At 52.3% G+C, this 19,477-nt stretch overlaps 1 protein-coding gene across 3 annotated transcripts in view; it reads left to right on the top strand.

Moving 5' to 3' along the window:
* The first annotated feature begins 6,077 nt into the window (after positions 1-6,077).
* LIMK1 (LIM domain kinase 1) overlaps positions 6,078-19,477 on the top strand; it is a 28,055-nt gene continuing 14,655 nt past the window's right edge. Inside the window, exons 1-5 of one of the 3 annotated variants that reach the window (XM_037054746.1) lie at positions 6,078-6,329; positions 8,038-8,134; positions 14,658-14,796; positions 15,144-15,253; positions 16,439-16,645. In XM_037054746.1, coding sequence (XP_036910641.1) covers positions 6,275-6,329; positions 8,038-8,134; positions 14,658-14,796; positions 15,144-15,253; positions 16,439-16,645 — 608 coding nt within the window. In that variant the 5' untranslated portion in view covers positions 6,078-6,274. Of the gene's footprint in view, positions 6,330-8,037; positions 8,135-10,871; positions 11,007-11,407; positions 11,627-14,657; positions 14,797-15,143; positions 15,254-16,438; positions 16,646-19,477 lie in introns of those variants that run through there. The other 2 variants (XM_037054748.1, XM_037054747.1) reach the window with 2 other exon arrangements.

Raw genomic sequence — 19,477 nt, 5'->3', positions numbered from 1 at the left:
AAGTATTACGATAATTAATAAACACTAATACAAAAAAACCTCTGCTTTGTGTACCCATAACTGTAAACCTACTTTTGCCCAATTCATGACATGTGATTGCCCAACCCAGTATATGGTAAAGGATTAATATTCAGAATATGCAAAGAACTACAACTTGGCAACAATACAAGAGGGGGACCCACAAAACCCAGAATTTAGTTATAAAAAATTGTGTGTTTATTCTTACATGTTTAAATTTCAGTCACCTTCAAAGTAGTCTCCACTTGATGCAATGCACCTCTGTAGCAGTCTTTTCAGATCGCCGAACAGAAAGCAGAGACTGATGACGATGCTAATACTGGGAGAAGAGTGAAAAAACAGAGCTGGCATTTCCATCCCTCATTGGAGCTCCCTGTCAGCAACATTTCCTGGTGGAACCAGCGACCGGCTCATCAGACCTGATGTATTCAGTTACATCGCTCATGTAACTGAAGGGACAAATAGACCAATGAGGGAGAAGGGAGACAGCAGAAGGGAGCTGTTGTTTAATGTGTGTCGAGATGTTTTGTGCACTGCTCAAAACAGTTTTTGAACTTGTTGATTTTGATGCCTTTCAGTGCTTCTGTTGTTGTTGTTCCAGCTCTTCCACCATGGCCAAACATTTCCCTTTGAGGATTTTTTTCATCTGGGGAAACACAAAAAATGTCACTGGGGCCAAGTTTGGGTGAATAAGGAGGGTGGGGCATGGGGTCATGCCATTTTTGGTCAAAAACTGCTGAACACTCAGTGCAGTGTGGGTAGGTACGCTAGTAAATCACCCATCATGAATTGGGCCAATACGTTGTAAGGGTCTCCAAAAAAATCACTGAAGCTGAACGCAGCCCTTCACAACAACACCAGCAGGTACACTGATACAGATGGGTTCCCAGCACACAAACCTAGCAGGGGAAGCCTGTCCTACAAGGGGCCAGCCCTCCAGAAGATAATTCTGGGGGTTTTGGGGGGGCCCCTTCTGTAAATCAAACAACCCAATTAAAAAATGGGCAAAGGATCCAAATAGAAAGTTCTCCAAAGATGATATACAAATGGCCAACAAACAAGTAAAAAGATGCCCAGCATCACCAATCAGCAGAGGAACGCAAATCAAAAGCACAAAGTACTAATCGACATCTCAAAAACTAGCCTAAGTATTGCAGAAAAAAATTAAAGCTTATCAGCTACCCCTACAGAATTTCTACAGTTCAAGATTAAAAAAAGATGAAAAGAAGTTATCGAAACTGACAACCCATGTCTACCAAATCTTTTCCTCTGTTAAACATCCTTATTTACTTTTCCTCTCATAAGAGACTTATGTATTAATTAACCTATTTGCTATTTTTCCTGATGTAAATATTTAAATTACTTCACATTCCCAAATGTACATTGTGATTATAGGAGAATAAAAACTTTGAATGAGTCTCTAAACACACACACACACATACTGAAATATTATCTCATATTTGTTAGGATGGCTACTGTCAAAAAAAGCAAAAAATAACAAGTGTGGATGAGGATGTGGTTAAATTAGGACCCCTGTACTCTCTTGGTGGGAATGTAAAATGGTGAAGCCACTATAAAAAACAGTGCAGAGATTCCTCAAAAAATTAAAAATAGAACTACCAGCCTTAGCTGGCATGGATCAGTGGATTGAGCACCAGCCTGGGAACCAAAGGGTCGCTGGTTTGATTCCCAGTCAGGGCACATGCCTGAGTTGCAGGCCAGGTCCCCAGTGAGGGGCATGTGAGAGACAGCCACACCTTGATGTTTCTCTCCCTCTCTTTCTCCCTCCCTTCCTCTCTCTAAAAATAAATAAATAAAATCTAAAAAAGATAGACCTATCATATGACACAATGTTCCCATCACTGGGTATATCCCCAAAAGAATTGAAAGCAAAGTCTCTTAAGAAATATCTGCACACCCATGTTCTAAACAGCACTATTCACAATGGCCAAGACGTGTGCGCATCCCAAATGTCTACAATGAATGAATGGGTAAATGAAATGTGATACACACAGATAACGGAATATTACCAGTCTTAAAAGGGAAGTAAACATTTTATGCTACAACATGAATGAACCTAGAGGATATTATGCTAAGTGAAATAAGCCAGTCATGCATGATTCCATTAATATGTGGTGTCTAAAACAGTCAAATTCATAAAAATAGAAAGTAGAATGGTGGTCACCATGGGCTGGGAGTGGAGAAGGGAGATGTTGTTTAATGTGCACTGAGTTTTGGATTTGCATCGTGAGAAAGTTTTCAAGATCTGTTTCTGTGGGGTCATGCTGGACACGGCTCCTCCAGCCCCCATGATGGAAGGCTTGCTGCAGGGCTGTGGCCAGGAGGAATGTGTATTGCTTTGGAAATGGATTGTAATTCCCACCTTATCTCCTTCTTGTCCCGTGTGACTGCTTCTTGACCTTTTCTCTCTGCAAGTACACACTGAGGTAATGTGGTTTACAGTCACGTGCAAGACACATGCCCCCTCTGTGTGGGACCCCTTAAAACAAGTCTTGACTCAGGGAGGTGCGGTCCTGCTTTGCCATCTGCTGCTGTCGGTGCTCCCTGGAATGTGAGCACTAAAGGCCACGTCTGCCCCACCCCGTCCTCCTGTGTTTTCTCGGCTCATCCGAACAAGCTCCCCGGGCACGACTCTCTGCATTAATCTCACAATCGTGTGAATACACTTTAACACTACTGAAATGCATCCTTAAAAATGGTTAAGATAATAAACTTAGATTATGTGTTCTTTACCACAATTTAAAAAGAAAGAAGAAGCTGGAAGAAGAAAGGAAGTGATTTTCCTCTAGCGCCTACACGAGGAGTGTGGCCCTTGACTTTGGCCCAGGAAAACTGATTTGGGACTTCTGGCCTCCAGAACTGTGAGAAAATGAATTTCTGTTGTTTTAAGCTTCCAAGTTTGTGGTTATTTCTTATGACAGCCACAGAAAACTAATACAGCGAAGAGATGGTTAATTCTAATGTCAAGTGGATCCGCACTATGAAGATTAAGAGTCGTGGAAGGAGACAGAGAGTGAAAAAGAACGTTAAGATGCTTGGGATAGTTGGGGACACCAGACCTCGGGCCAAAGACCCTGTGATAAGCACACGGCTAGAGAGCCAGAACAGCAGAGGAATACACCTTGGTTAAAAGTGAGCAAAAAGTGAAAAAAAAGGGCAAAGAAGTAGCCAGGGGCTACATCCCACAAGGCTTAAAATAAGGGTTTTGGATTTGAAAGCGAGGAAATACTAGGTTTCAACCCACGTGTTCAGAGGTGGTACAAGGCACCAGGGGCACAGACTCGGGTCTGTTGCACTGAAAATCCAGCTAGATCAGGGAGAAGTGGCAAAATTCTGGATATATTTTGTACAGGGAGCCAAAAGGATTTGCTGATGGATCAGACGCAAGGAGTAGAGAAAGAGAATGAGTGAAGTTAAGGACACTTGCAAGTTTTGGCATGAAGCACTTAGATGGCAGTGGTAGCATTTATTGACATAAGAAACACCTGGGGAGGAGCAGCTCCAGGCTAATGAAGATCCAGGCCAACTAATTAAGAGCTCTGGCTTGGATGCACTAAGTTTGAGGGGCCTATTTGCCATCCAAAGGAAGATGCCATGTAGACATTTGGGTCCTGGGGTCTGCAGTTCAAAGAGAGGGTGAGGGAGACGCCAAGCCCTGCATCTGGGTGAGGAGTCAGACTGCGTCTGACAGCGGGGACCCCATGCTACAGCTCTCTCTTCCTCCCCAGGCTAGGGCAGCGCAGGCTCTGAGCTCTGTCCTGAGTGACAGTCTTGGGCTCATCCTGTGACAATGTCCTCACAGAGCCTCTCACTTGTCACCAGCTTCTGTTCGGCCAGGCACCAGTGTAGTCAAATCCTAGTCACTGCCCTTGGAGTTACACAGCCTTTCCCACGGGCCTCTTAACCCCTTGTCTAGAAAATTTTATCACTAATCCCATCAGTAAAATAAGATTTTTTAAAAATATTTTATTTATTTATTTTTAGAGAGAGGGGAAGGGAAGGAGAGAGAGTGGGAGAGAAACATCAATGTGTGGCTGCCTCTCATGTGTCCCCCACTGGGGACCTGGCCCACAACCCAGGCATGTGCCCTGACTGGGAATTGAAACGGTGACCCTGTGCTTCACAGGCCCATGCTCAATCCACTGAGCTACACCAGCCAGGGCAAATAACTTTTAACAAATCTATATCTATATCTGTATCTATATTTGCCACTTGAATTGTAAATGGACACTCAAATTAAGATTTGTACCCTATCACACACATGTATAGACACATTCACTTATAAATTATACACATACTTGACTATACAAATAATAAAATATAGTCATCGCATAACAATGCAGAAAGAGTGTAAGAAGAGTGCTCTAAAGATGAGATAAATCTTTCCCTTTCAGTTAAAAAAGACAATACTTGTATGAGCGATGTAACTGAATACGTCAGGTCTGCTGAGCTGGTCCCTGGTTCCACCAGGAAATGTTGCTGACAAGGAGCTCCAACGAGGGATGGAAATGCCAGCTCTGTTTTTTCACTCTTCTCCCAGTATTAGCATTGCCATCAATCTCTGCCTTCTGTTTAGCGATCTTTTGCAGCCACGGTTTATTCTGTGTTAGTTTTGTTAAAACTAGGTAACATCACTCAGCTAACCAGGGACAAGCCCACAGCTCTTCCCCGTGCACTCTGCACACTCCCTTCGCCCTGCACTGTGGTCCTTTCCTCAGCCCCTTCCCCCTGGGGTAGTAACTGCTGCCATCCCCTGAGAGTGTGCCTGTTCTCATTGCTTCCCTTAACCCTGCCCAACCCGTTGTAAAATTCCTTTATTAAACTCTCCTCAGTAATCTCCACTGAGTGCTCCTGTTTCCTGCCAAGACCCTGTTTGAGATATACCCCATAGAAAAGCAACAAACAAGCAAATATACTGCTGTGTGGCCTCCCAGGACCTCTATGTCTCCTGGGGACACTTCCTGTCAGCGCTCTGGGGCCATCTGACATGAAGGCAGTGAGGGCACTAGTAGCAATCCAAATATTAAGTATTTCTAAAGCCCAGCTTCTTTATATTAGAAGTCAAGATCTGAATATTTCCCCCCACCAGGTAATTGTTTTGCACCCAGGGGGTGAGTGCCCCCGCCTTACAGGCCACTCGCCAGGGCCCTGGCAAGAGAAATTTAGCAAATATGGTGGCTGAAGCCAGTGTGGGTACCTCTGCCTTTATTCAATGGGTGCACTTGGGCACGTGGTTCAACCTCTCTGATCATAGCTTCCTGGGCGGTAGGATGAAGTGGGAGGTTGGGTCTAGGGGACAGATAGGGCGCTGCCGCCCCAGGGGGCACTGTAGGATTCTCCACTTCTACGCAGGGTGCTACATCCTTCCAGTACTGGACTGGGGACCTTTGCTTTGGGAACCACCCATTTCCCCAGCCCACTTCATTCAGCCAAAACCCTGTTCAGCTGTGTCCCCTCCTGATCCCCAGGCAGGGCAGACGCCTGGGCACATCTGTCACAGTCTGGCAGATCACTCGTCCCCCAGGTCCTGCTCCTATAGCTGCCTGCCTAGGTGGCGAGGGCTTGAGATTTGGGTTATCGCCTTCCCGCCCTCACAGCAAGCCTCGGAGAGGGAGAGAAACTGGGCTGCGCCTCCCCCAGGGCGGCCACCACGGTCCTCAGGGTCCACACAGCTCACGTCCGGTTCTTGGCCTCCATCTAGATGGCTTGGGTCAGAAGAGGTCCCCGCAGGGAAACTTAGGCCGTTTCTTGGGGCTTCTAAACCTGTCTAGGCTCCCGCGTTGGAACACGCATCTCTCCTAAGCCGCAGTTTTCAGTTTCTGTATCTCCGCCTCCCGGCTCCAGGCAGAGTTGTAGCTCCGGAAAGATGAATGAAGGGGAGGCAGTAGTGAGGGGGGGCAGGAAGAGGGGCCCTCCCCCCGGGTCGCGAGGAGGGGCGGGGCCGCGCAGGGCAATTTCGCCGTTTGCCCGCCCCGCCCCGCCTCCTGCCGCAGCTGCGAGGCCCCGCCCCGGCCCGCCCCTCCGCTCGCTCCCCAGGCCGCCGCGGTGCGGGGCCGGTGCCCGAGCGGGTGTCGGAGAGGCGGCTGCGGTGCCGCAAGCCCCGAGCCCACCCGGCCGGACCCGCTCTCTCCGCCTCCGCCTCCCGGGCCCGCGGCGGCTGCGGGCGAGCTCACCGGGCCCGGGCCGCCCCTAGCCCCAGCCCCAGCCCCGCCGGGCCCCGCCTCCCGCCGAGTGCATGAGGTTGACGCTACTTTGTTGCACCTGGAGGGAAGAACGTATGGGAGAGGAAGGTGCGCGGGGCACGGGCCGGGCGGGGCGCCGACCTGGGGGCCGGGCGGGCGCCTTCTCGGTGGGTCGGGGGCACGAAGGAGGCTGGGCCGGGCCGCTGCGGAGGCCGGGTCTGCAGCGAGGCCGCGCCCCTCCCTCCTAGAGGATGAGCTGGACCTTCCGAAGCCCGCAGGCCCCTCCCTGACACGCTCCCCACCACCCAACCCCCGGCTTCCCCCTCCCCGGTTCCCCCCGCCTTCGGCCCTCGGTGGGCTGCCCTCCCGCGAGCAGAGAGCCCCTCCTGCCTTTCTTCCCCGCCTTCCCGACCGACGACCACCCGACTGGAGTCCCGGGCGCGCTGCCCCCACCCCAGCCTTTATCCGAGTGCTCTGTCCACCCGGAGCTTGCCTTGGGCCACCCCTTATCCAGTCTCTATCGTGGCCTGGGAAGAAAGGCTCTAGGGGAGCCGCAGCCCAGGGTCCGAGTCGCCGTCTCACGACTGCTTGGCTCCGTGACCTTGAGCCAGGCGCTACCTGCGGAGCTTCAGTTTCCCAGTTTGTACACTTGGGGGCCGCATAATTGGACTCCGGTACCGATGGGTAGGGGCTGAATGGGCAGAGCCTAGAGGAGCCTGGAGGGAGCCGTTGGCAGTATGCTGGGGGCCCCCACCCACTCTTTCCCTGTAGCAAACCCGGCGCCTGCCATCAGTATTGGCTGGGAGGATGACTCATCCCAGCCTCCTCTTCAGCCCCTTCCCCCTTACTGGGGCTCAAGTCTTGGGACTACAGGACAGTTACCGTGTGAAAACCAGAACCCCCAAAACTTCCCCAGGTAGAGCAGGGTCAGGTCTCCTTCCCTGGGTTTCCTTAACTGCGCCATCACATAGGCCCACCTGGTCCCGACTAGCCAGACCCACCAGCCCTTCCCTCCACCAGGGCCACTGCCAGCTCCCCACCAGGGGCCCACCTCACTATCACCCCTGCCACAGGTCCTTGGGTCCTCATGGAGGGGCAGGCGGTGGCCTGGGAGGACCCAGCAAACTTTAATCTCCCCAGGTCTCAGTCTTGCCATCTACGCAATGAGGAAGGGTGGGCCTAGGGGATCTTCCAGGGCCCACCCAGTTCCAGTCGTGCCAGGCCCCAAGGATGACTAAGCACGCCTAGTTGGCAGCTTGTGGAGGTGCCAGCCTCCCTGGAGCAGGTGTCTGGAGTCCCCAGCTCTGCAGTCCCACCCCTAGTCGGCCAGGTCATAGCCAAAGCTCATTTGGGGCTGGCACCCCTGGGCTTCCTGCCCTTCCCCTCCAAGGAATTTCAACCCAGAGTGGACCAATTCAATCCTCTCAAGTCCTTACCTGGACTTGAAGTGTCCTCTTAGTACCTGTTCCTGGGCAGGCAGGGGAGGAAAGGAGCTGTGACGAGAATGTCACCACTGCCTTATTTTAAATCCTGCTGCTTTTTTCCCTCCCCGTTTACCTTGAGTTGAAGAATGCTGTTGCTGGAGTGTGGACATCTGATCCTCCTCTTCAGTTTACAGTCAGTTTATAGACAGGGAAATTGAGATCCACAGAGACTTGGTAATTTAGCCAAGGTCTCAGCAAGACTCACAGACCTAGCTCCTTTCTTCTGCCCAGCACAGAGGGTTTCTGCACGTGGGGTCAGCAGGGCAGGCTGGGCCGACACCAAACCGGGACTCTGCTAAGAATGGTTCCTGGCTCCCTTTCCACCCCTGCAGGAAGCGAGTTGCCTGTGTGTGCGAGCTGCGGCCAGAGGATCTATGACGGCCAGTACCTCCAGGCCCTGAACGCTGACTGGCACGCAGACTGCTTCAGGTATGGTGGGCTGGCCAGAGGTGGGGTGCCCTAAGTTAAGGCCTGCCAGAGACGAGAGACTAGGCAAGCAATCTGGAAGAGCTGGCTATTCCCTTGCTGTCTCTTGACTTCCAGCAAGTCCCTGGCCTCAGTTTCCCCATCTGAAAAACAGGCATTTGGACAAGAAGATCCCTAAAGGTCTCTCTGTTTTGACACTCTAGACCTCTGAGAAAAAGAGGGGAGGAAAACCTGCCTTTCCACCAGTGTTACCAAGGCCTGTGGGCACCTAGGCAGAGGGGAGAGCAGTGCACCTTTGCCTTCTGCGTGCTGATGCTCCAGGGGAGGAAGGTAGAGAAACCCAGCCTTGGGGAAAGCTGGGCCTCCTTCGCTGGGCCCCAGGCTACTTGTGAAGATGCATAGTCCAGTATCCATAGCCCAGACACCAACTCCCAAGTGTTGAAGAGAAGGGTCAGGGCTGTGGCTGAGCACTTGGGACCCAGAGGTGATCCAGCAACCCAATGGGACCATAATTAGAAGCAGGGTCAGGGATGGCCTTAGCGTTGGCTCTAGAGCCAGCGTTGGTGTCACAAAGGATGTGAGATTGCCTACATGGGAAGGAACTCCAGGCAGAGGACCCAGCATGTACAAAGAGCCTGGCTCAGTCAATGAACAGGGTTCGGGTGGAAATGCATTGCAAAGGTAGGAAGGTGAGGTTGGGAGGCTCGGCTGGGGTCAGGGCATCGACCCCAGCTGATGGAGTTTATTTTAATCAGTGGGGACTTCCGACAAAGGTTTTTTTCCTTTTCTTTTTTTAAGAATGATATCTAACATTTTCTACAATTTAGTAAGGGCTAGGCACTGGTAAGGACTTTGGGTATTGCGTTATCTCCATTAATTGAGACACAAAGGTTAATTCTTTTGACCAAAGTCACACAGCCAGTGAGTGAAATGAACACACAGCACCCATATCACTGGCTGGGGAGACCACAAGAGGGACAGGCACCATGCCCAGGGGTTCCCAGGCAGGTGTTCAGAAGGAGGTCTTCAGGGAGGCAGGGGATTCTCAGCAGGTAGAGAAAACGGCGAGCGCCCCAGGGAGGTGGGAGGGTGTGGGCAGCTCTGAGCGGGATCAGCTCATTTGGTTGGAGCAGATGGAGTCGAGGGATGTATCGAGGAGGTAGGGTTGGGATTGATTTGAGAAGGTCCCTGAACGCCATGGTAAGGACCCCTTGAGGGTAGTTCGGACCCAGCAAAGTGATTCAAAAAGCAGAAAGCAAGGGAGGGACGTGGGCAAAAGTGCTATTGAAAAGTGCCGTACCAATGGCAGATGGTAACTTGGCAGGGAAGGGACCTCAAGGTAGTTCAGAGTTCTGCACTCAAAGTCTGACCCGCAACAGTGCCCAAGAGTGGAGAGAACTGCAGGTGTAGAACGGACAGTGTTTGACAAGTGTTAGTCATATGAGCCACTACTTATTGAGCATCCTTTTTTAAAAGTTTTTATTTATTTATTTTTAAACAGAGGGGTAGGGAGGGAGAAAGAGAAGGAGAGAAACATCAGTGCATGGTTGCCTCTTGTCTGCTCCCTACTGCGACCTGGCCTGCAACCCAGGCACGTACCCTGACCGGGGATCGAACCAGCGATCCCTTGGTTCACAGGCTGGCACTCAGTCCACTGAGCCACACCAGCTAGAGCCTGAGTGCTCTTTTAATGTCATCTCGTTAACCCTGCGACATAATTGAATGAAGTACCATTACTTGCTCAGCTTGTATAATATATGAGAAATGGGGGCTCAGAGAAATAAAGTGACTTACTGAAAGTTGCAACAGCCAGAGATGGAACTTGAACCTATGTCTGTCTTATTCCAAATCACTGCAGAGTTGAAGAGGTAAGGGGCCTGGGGGCGGGGCTGGGAACAGGTGACTGGCAGGGGCTGGATTTAAAGTGGTCTGATTTTTACCCTGGTGCTGGGGAGGGCAGTGGCCTGTTGGTTCTGATGAAGTCGAGGGCTGGGTTGGTGGCGAGTTGTGCCCTGTCCCTGTTGAATTGGAGGTGCAGTAGACTATCCAGGGTGGCAGTGCCCGGTGAGAAGGCCAGAGAGAACAGCCTACCTCGGGCTGGCACTGAGATGGTGGGGAGATTTGAGGTGGGACCAAGAGGAATCAGAGTAAGAACTTTAGGGCCCCCTGTGCCTTGGGTGGGGAGGGAGAGGGCCAGGAGCACAGTAAAGTAGTGGGACAGGGTGCATCGAATGTAGCTGTGAAGGGTCCCTGCCTGCAGTACCAGGGGAGGGGGGAGGCCCCTGGTGCAGGTGTGGAAGAAGGCATGTTCAGGGTCCCTGGTGTGACGGGGCACAGGAAGGGCTCCCACAGTGAGGAGGGCCTTCCGGCTGGAAGAGCCAGAGGTCCATAGAGTGGCTTATACCAGAGTTATGAAGCATGGTGTGGCTCTCTCAACAGCCCCTGGCGAGGCCAACAGTGTCTGTATCCCATGACAATTAGGAAAAGCAGTTTAGGCGGAGTCACTGTTTGTCTGGTCCCCATGGTTAATAGGCAGCCAGTCTGCTTCTTAGTGGGATGCCCAAGGCCCCGGAGTCTGTTTGGTTTCTCCTTGGAAGCATCTCGGTTCCAGGAAGTAGGGCTGGCACCAGCCCCTGGGCTCTGAGACCTTGTAGTGGGAGAGTTGTGGGCACACAGGATGTGTCTGGCATTAACACTAGGGGTCATTGTCACCCCAGAGGCCCCCCTTTCTCTGTTCTAGGCACACCTCCCGGAAGGTTATGGCCAGGCCCAGAGTGGTCCAAGCTTCCCTTTAGCCCAGCTGCTGCCTTTGGGAGGTCCCTTCCCAGCAGCCTGCTGCGCATGTGCTGCCGCTGCTGCTGCTGCCGTAGCTCTGGTAACACCTCCCTGGAGGCTGGGTGGGCTGGCCCTGGGCAAGGAGGGGTGAGCACACAGCTGACACTGTGGGTCTGAGCCTGGGCCAGAATGCAGCCTCTTCCTCTTTGGGGGACCTTTGAGGCAAGGAGGACAGACTGTGCAGGGAAGTCGGCCTCTATTCTCCTGGGGGCAGCACCGGAAGAAACAGCTACCTTTGAGTTTGTCCCGGTCCCCAAAGAGTCCTGAGCCCCCAGCGCCTTTGTCCAAGAAGACACTGAGGAGCATGGAGGGTGCCTTTCTCAAGGTGTAGGCCTAAGGGCAGAGTGACGGCTACAGCTTCCCCGCCAGCACCAGAGCCCCAGTGGCGGCGTAAGGCCTTCAACTGCTTCCTGTTGCGGGCTCAGACCAAGTCCTCCTGCACCCACATTGCTGCATTCTCCTCCCATGTGGGTGGCCACACTGGCCCCACCCTCCGCAGCCTCCAATCCTGAGGGCCTGGAGTAGGATGGGGAAGCAGCCAGTCTGTCGGCCCACCCCTGCCCCTTCGCTCCCCATTGGCCCCCAGAGCCCCTGCTGTGGGGAACTGCAGAGGATGCTGGCCTCACCTCTGAGAAGACGGTGCTTCCTTAGAGGGGCCAAGTAAGTGGAAAGCCCCTTCCCTACCTGTTCCAGGCCTCAGGAAGGGCCCCCCTGGTGTGAGGGCTGGGGCTAGAGGCAACTGTGGACAGGCCGACCTGGGTCCAGGCCATGGGACAGGAGAACTGAAACTCCTGGTCACTGTTGTCCTGTCAAGGGGAAGCAGGCCACCACTGAAGTTTCAGGCCTTTTTGGTTCAGTCACTCTGTGAACTGGTCCTCCTTCCTTCACCTCTGAGGTCCAGAAATGTGGCCCTGGGTAAAGGGCACGCCTAGGTGGGATGGACCTGTCATTGCAGAGGCTGCCTCTGCCTCTCAGCCCAGGCCTCCCATGCCTTCCCTAGTTCCTGAGCCTGGCCTTGGCTTCTGCTCTCAGAGATGGGGACCCTGTATGGGGCAGACAGGCAACTGCCCTTTAGGACTTCTTCTCCGTTTGGCCCTGGGCTGTCTCTATACACCCTAGTACCTGGCACTTCTCTCTTGACATCCTTGTGGGGGTGGGGGCATGAGTAGGACACCCCTTAGAGCCAGGCCAGTCTACCCTACCTGCCTCCTCTGGCTTCTGGCTGGATGTGGACCTAAGGGATGAAGGGATGGACAGGGTCAGGAGCTCCTGGTGCCTTCCATCAGCAAAGGTCACTGAGGCCACAAGTGCCAGTCACCAAACTGCTGCATGAGCCTGGGCTAGGTCCCCTGTGCCCTCTCTGAGTTAGAGGACCAGCTGGGGTGCCCTGGAGCAGCTCTGAGAATGCTGGGAGGTGGGAATTGCTGCAGATGGAGCGCATACAGCAGGCCTGTCCGGCAGGAACCACTTTGTTCTCTTCAGCGTTCAGTGTTTGTGGATGCCTGGTCTGGGACCCCAGAGTCCCCTGCAGGCTAATGGCAGAGATGGGTGGGCCAACAAAGGCTGGCTATGCAGGCTGGTGGGGGTGGGGGACACCTAGCCAGGCCTCTGAGCAGGCTTCAGGGAAGTAGTGACCAGGTTTCGATTGCATTCACAGAACCCTTGCGTGAGTCAGCTTCGGGTCTTCCAGGGCCGTTACAGTGGTGAATATTTGTAAAGGAGGAGGAGTTTGGCGGTGGGAGATGAGCAGAGGCAGGACCCCTCCCCCCACCCCTGGCCTTCCTGCATCCTTGCAGCTGCAGAGTGAGGGGGAGACTCCTGTGATGACACTCCTGTGATGAGATACGTCTGGTCGGTGGAAGGCTGAAGTGAATCACTGATTAGCACAGTGTGTGGGGGACCTCCCAGTTCACCGCCTCTTTGCAGAGCTGCCCTCCTCATCACCCAGTAGTGAGATGCCCGCCCCCTGGGGCCCAGGGCAGGAAGGGGTGGGGGTGGAGGGGTGCAGATGACATCATGGCTCTGGTCCAGCTGCTGCTTCTGCTGCCTCCTCTCACATCCCAGGGCAGTCTCTGGAGGCCCTCTCCTATAGGGTGACTGCACCAGACTTCCATTCTGGGCACCCCCCTCACCCCTGCCCCTGAACTTAGGTGTTTTGTGCCTTCCCTGCCCTTGCCATGCCCCACACCAACCTGTCCCCTCCCCCACTTCAGGCTCCCAGACAATAGGGAACAGGCTGGATCCTCTTAAAGGGACAGTGTCCCACTAGCACTCTTGCCTGCTTTCCTCTCCCTCCTCATTCCCAGTTCCCTGACTAAGGAGCAGTCAGTGAAAGCAGTCTACATAGAGTGGAGGGTTCTCTGGGGGATGGGACTGTCTCACTCAGATCCCAGTCTTTCCTGTCCCCCTCTCCTCTGGATTGTTTTCCTACTGCACCCAGGTCCTTTTGTCCCTGTGTGACCTTCACACATTACCCACAGGGCCTAAAGAGCAGCAGAGCTGGATGGATTCTCTGTACGGTGTGTACTCCGGCCTTTGGAACCCTGGGTCAGGCTCTTGAAAGCATGCCCCTAAGGGCCCATGGGATCCACATTTCTGCATTTGCTCATCCTGATGTAGCTGGGCTGTTGGTGCTCACCCACTGGGATGGACACTTGGATGGAAAGAAGCCAGGCACATGGGTCTAGCTCCAGGCCTGTGGGGTGACACTAAGAAGCCAGCATGTCTTTCCTCCCCCATTTGCCCTTCAGGGGTCTCACCAGTTGTGCCTCCCTGGTAGCTCCTGGTGGGGGGGCAAGGGGACCTTGCCCTGGTGATCCCACACATGGCAGCTTTCTCCGTGTGGCATGACTACTTTTCTGAAGGAAAGCGTGGAGACTACGCTCTGGTTGAGGTGGAGAGAGGGGTTAAGCTGCGCTACCCTTCAGCCCCTTGTTGTGACTGGCAGCAAGTGGAGGGCTGGCTGGGGACTAGGAAACTAGCAGATCCCCTCTCTTAACTGATACTGACGCGTCTCTGCTGAGCTGAACTCCTGCCTGACCTAGGGCAGTTTAGATGCTCCGAAGCTCATCTGCCTCACCTCTAAAATGAGGATGCTCATGCCTGCCTCATGGTGGCCTGTGAGTATTAAGTAAATTTAACCAAGACAATGAGAAGGCCTCCAACAGGTCACTTTCATGTATATGTCAGATGGCTCAAGCTGCCTCCACATTGCTGGGGGGTTTGGGGGGAAGGCAGAAGAGAGGAAGCTGACTAGACTAGAGAAGTGGGGCCCAGGATTTGGTCAGGCCCACCACCTCAATCCTGGGCTCTCTGGTTCCATTCCCCCTTTCGCCTAACTGGCGACCAAGAGCAAGTCACTTGCCCTCTCTGGGCCATCTTCCTTACATGACAAGGGCAGGGGCTCAGCGGAGAAGCACCACCCATCTGGGGCTGGCAGGTAGCCACGTACTCTTCTGAGTGCAGAGCTGCTGTTGGTGGCTGTGCACTGCACAGAGTCTTCTGGCCCAGGGGCCAGACGGGACTGAACCCATCCCTGACTGCACTCACTAAGCCCGATACTCCAGTGCAGGCTGCCTCTGCCTGGACTTTTTTCCAGCTCTCATAAAAGCACCTGCAGACTGCGGCAGGACCCAGCTGTCAGGGAGGGGTGGGGTGGGCCATGCTAAGCCCCGTCTCCTCTTCCACCCAGGTGTTGTGAATGCAGTGCCTCCCTCTCACACCAGTACTATGAGAAGGATGGGCAGCTCTTCTGCAAGAAGGACTATTGGGCTCGCTATGGCGAGTCTTGCCACGGGTGCTCGGAACACATCACCAAGGGGCTGGTCATGGTGAGCACCCCTGCCCATCTTTCGCACCTCATCTGGTGTGTGTGTGTGTGTGTCCTCACAGGTTTCTCTACTCCAGACTTCTCTTCCATCACCTCTCTCCTTGTTCTTTTCACTGGGTCTTAACACACCCCCTGCGCCGCCCCCCCCCCCCCGCCTTCTTAATGAGTTTGTCTGTCCATATCCCTCAGCCTCCTATCTTTAGAGCCAGCTCTGTCCAGGAGCTCAGCAGCCGGCCAGCCAGGCCCCTGAAATCAGTTGGGGCTGCCCTTCTGAGAGAAGGCCGAGGGGAGGAGGTATGGGAGCTCAAGGGGCTGCTAAATTGGGTTGTGCCCCCACCCCCCTGCCAGGTGGCCGGGGAGCTGAAGTACCACCCCGAGTGCTTCATCTGCCTCACATGTGGGACCTTCATTGGTGACGGGGACACCTACACACTGGTGGAACACTCCAAGTTGTACTGGTGAGTGCCCTGGCCCCTCTCTGCATCTGCTGTGTCCCCCTGTATCACAGGTCTCCCACGCTGGGGCCTTTCCCTGCCCGAGTGGGGCACTCATTCATCCAAGTGCTTTGTAGAAGGGACTGAGAAATATGGTGTAAGAGTGACACTGTGGAAGCCTCAGCTGTCAGCTTTCTCGTAGATGTATTACTGCATGCAGTGCAATTCTGGCACCAACCACTGACCCTACAAGTCTCGAGCCCAGTGCCCAGCAAGACCACCCTCACTTCAGGCAAGTTCAGGGGTCTTCAGCGCGCTCCTTCCTCAGACCAGCTGGTTACAAATCAAGGGTTCCCACAAACCCCTCAGGTTTGCTAATTCACAAAATGACTCACAGAACTCTGGGAAGTACTATAATTAGGATTCCTTTTTTTTGAGGGGTGCACATCAGGGTGAGGCAGATGAAGAGATGCAAGGGGCGAGGTCTGAGAGGATCCTGAAATCAGAGAGTCTCTGCATTCTTCTCGTGGAATCAGGGCATGTGACCCTTCTCCACCCCCCCGGACCCCGTATCATCAGAGTTTTTTATTGAGGTTTCATTATGTAGGCAGAATTGATTGAATGAGTGGGCATGTGATTGGACTCCATCTCCAAATCCCCTCCGCTCCTTGGAGGTTGGACTGGGTCAAAGCCCTAGGCTCCTAATCACCTGGGTCTGTCTTTCTGGTGCCTCACCCCCACCCTAAATCATCAGGTTAGTGTAAACTCAGGTGTGGTCTGAGGGCTCAGGAAAAACAAAGGCACTCTTATTCCAAGGATTTAGGGCCTCTTTCCCAGACACCAGGGATAAAGACCAGGGAAATTCTTATCATATAACACTGATAAAACTGGATTCCAGGGCAGCATGGCTTGATCCCAAATAGACTTTCAATGACTTACTGCCAAACTGGATTTAACCCCTGGCCTTTTTCTGGTCAGCTCACAACACAAGTGAGCAGACAAACCCAGAATGACTGAGCACCAGCGAGGGCGGACGGCAGGGCCCTGCAGGTGCAGATTCTGCTCCCACCAGGCAGCTAAGACTCTCCTCCTCCCATGGGGAGCCATTGAGGGGAGCCTGAGACTTGGGGGTGGGAGTGATGATGCTGGTGACCATTGATGCTCTTTTCTTCCCACTCTTTGGGTCTCTGCTGCCTGTGGCTCTTGCAGTGGGCACTGCTACTACCAGACCGTGGTGACCCCCGTCATCGAGCAGATCCTGCCTGACTCCCCCGGCTCTCACCTGCCCCACACAGTCACCCTAGTGTCCATCCCAGCCTCAGCTCATGGCAAACGTGGCCTCTCAGTCTCCATCGACCCCCCTCACGGCCCGCCAGGTTGTGGCACGGAGCACTCCCACACCGTCCGCGTCCAAGGGTGAGTGGCTGGCGCGCCAGGGCTGCAGCTGGTGTGGCTGTAGCCATAGATGCTTTAAACGTGTAGCCAACTCTGGCTGGGGACTCTGAACACAGGGAGCACTTAGGTCCAGATGGAGCCCAGTTCTCACAGCCCACCAAACCAGATGCCTGGTTCCTCTAAAAACCATTACAAATGCCAGATAAAATACAGCGTCCAGCAGAAGGAACGCCTGCTTGAGTGTGGTTGGTAGGGTAATAATATGGGTGTAATATTTTGTAGTTTTAATTTGAACATTTCACTTAAATGTCATATGGTGTGCTTGAGTGTGATATAGTTATGTCACAGAATTACATGCTTATGATTCTGTAATAAAAAAGGGGGTGTTATTTGTGCTGGACCCTGTATTTTAAAATATTTTCTTGAATCCATGCATGATCCAGTGAGAAAGAGAAGTAACCAGGTCAGGAATAAGTGAAGGAGGCAGCCCCGGGCCGTCATCTGAACACTAAAGGTAGCCACGCTTTAGGGCAAATCTAAATTGGGTGAAATTAAGCTTTAATTTTCAAGTCCTTTCATGACTGTGTCTCTCAAAGCCTCAACCTGCTAAGGAAGTTAATCTAGTAAGATAACTGCTCCCTCCCCCATTAAGCTTGGGCCCCCAAAGGGTTCTCAAGGTGAGGATGAATGAGAAATAAACCACACCTCCCATCAGCACCCCACTCTGACAACTGTAAAATAAACTGGTTTGAACCTTAATGGAAGGAAAAAGGGAGTCTAACAGTCCATAAATCCGGAATTGCAAGCCAAATTCATGTGTCCGGGCAGTTCAAAAAACCTTAAGGCAAAATTGTAAAAATTGAAAGTGCTCCCCAGCTGGTAGTTCTCGTAAGCCCTGACAGAATCAGATGCAGATTCTTTCTGAGGAAACCCACTGCCAGGCTTCACTGAATTGACTCAAATGAGTCAGCACCCCATGGATGTCCCAGTCCCAAGGATGATGAGCGATTCAGTCAGAAATCCCTGCACACACTGGTGAGGCAGCAAGTCATGGTGACCAAGTGTTGGCAGAAACAACAGGAAGCAGAACCAGGCCTGTCAAACCTTCCAGTGTCAGAGTCACCCAAAACAATATAAAATAGACTTCCGGCCAAGATGGAGGCATAGGTGGAAACACTGTGCCTCCTCGTACAACCAAGTTTTAAGAACAACAAAGATTTAGAAACAAAAACACAACCAAAACGAAGAGAAAACTGAACTGTACAGAAGTCCAACCACAACGAACCCTTCATCCAGACCGGTAAGGGGCACAGTGAGTGGGTGGCGGAGCCACGTGACCTGGGGTCACGGCAGGAAAAGCAGCCAGACCGACTCAGGTGCGCAGGCAGTGGTTGGCAGATCCCAGGTGTGGGGTGGCAATGGGTGGACGCAGTGAGGGCGCAAGGCGGCTGGCTGACTAGGGTCACACATTTACACAGATAAACCAGGTGAAAAAATGAACAGTGAGACAGACCGCATAACACAAGGCCCCAGCGCCAGGAAATAAAGCCCAAAAACACTGATTGAAAAAACTTTCGAGGGTTGAGGTACCGGGAGAGGCTCCCAGCCTCACAGGAGAGTTTGTTGGAGAGACCCACGGGGTCCTAGAACATGCACAAACCACCCACCTGGGAACAAGCACCGGAAGGGTCCAATTTGCTTGTGGGAAGCTGCAGAGGGGACCAAAATCTGGGAGAGAGTGGGACAAATGCCATAGCTCCTTCTCTGACCCCACCCCCAGTCACAACCCAGCAACTGGGTTGACCCACCCCAGTGAACATCTAAGGCTCCACCCCTCATACGTAACAGGCGAAAACAGACCAAAACATTATGGCTCAAGCAGAAGAACAGATCAAAGCCCCAGAGCCAATACTTCTAAGCAACAAAGAGATAGCCAGTCTATCGGATGCACAGTTCAAAATACTGGTGATCAGGATGCTCACAGAACTAGTTGATTTTAGTTGCAAATTAGATGAAAAAATGAAGGCTACGCTAAGTGAAATGAAACAAAATGCAAAAGGAACCAATAGTGATGGAAAGGAAACTGTGACTCAAATCAATGGAGTGGACCAGAAGGAAGAAAGAAACATCCAACCAGAAAAGAATGAAGAAATAAGAATTCAAAAACATGAAGAGAGCCTTAGGAACCTCCAGGACATCTTTAAACGTTTCAACATCCGAATTATAGGGGTACCAGAAGGGGGAGAGGAATGGCAACAAGTGGAAAACTTCCCCAATCTGACAAAGGTAATAGACTTTCAGAGAGTCCCAAAGAAGTTGGACCCAAGGAGGAACACACCAAGGCGCATCATGATTACATTAGACAAGATTAAAATGAAGGAGAAAATTCTAGAAACAGCAAGAAATAAAGGGACAATCACCTACAAAGGAGTTCCCATCAGACTGTCAGTGAATTTCTCAAAAGAGACCTTACAGGCAAGAAGGGGCTGGAAAGGAGTATTCCAAGTCATGAAATCCAAAGACCTACATCCAAGATTGCTTTATCCAGCAAAGCTTTCATTTAGAATGGAAGGACAGATAAAGTGCTTCTCAGATAAGGTCAAGTTCAAGGAGTGCATCACTAAGCCCTTATATGAAATGTTAAAGGGACTTATCTGAGAAAAAGAAGATAAAAAATATGAACAGTGAAAGGACAGCAAACTCACACTTATTAATAACCACACCTAAAACGAAAGCAAACTAAGCAGACAGCTAGATCAGGAGCGGAACCACAGAAATGGATATTACAAGGAGGGTTAGCAACAGGGAAGTGGGAGGGGGAGAAGGTACAGAAAATAAGTAGTGTAGACGGTA

The sequence above is a fragment of the Sturnira hondurensis genome, unplaced genomic scaffold (genome assembly GCF_014824575.4).
Source record: "Sturnira hondurensis isolate 20B ecotype Veracruz unplaced genomic scaffold, ASM1482457v3 Scaffold0008380, whole genome shotgun sequence".
Lineage (NCBI taxonomy): Eukaryota > Metazoa > Chordata > Mammalia > Chiroptera > Phyllostomidae > Sturnira > Sturnira hondurensis.
The sequence above is the reverse complement of the archived record's forward strand: the minus strand, read 5'-3'. Positions and strand labels throughout refer to the sequence as shown.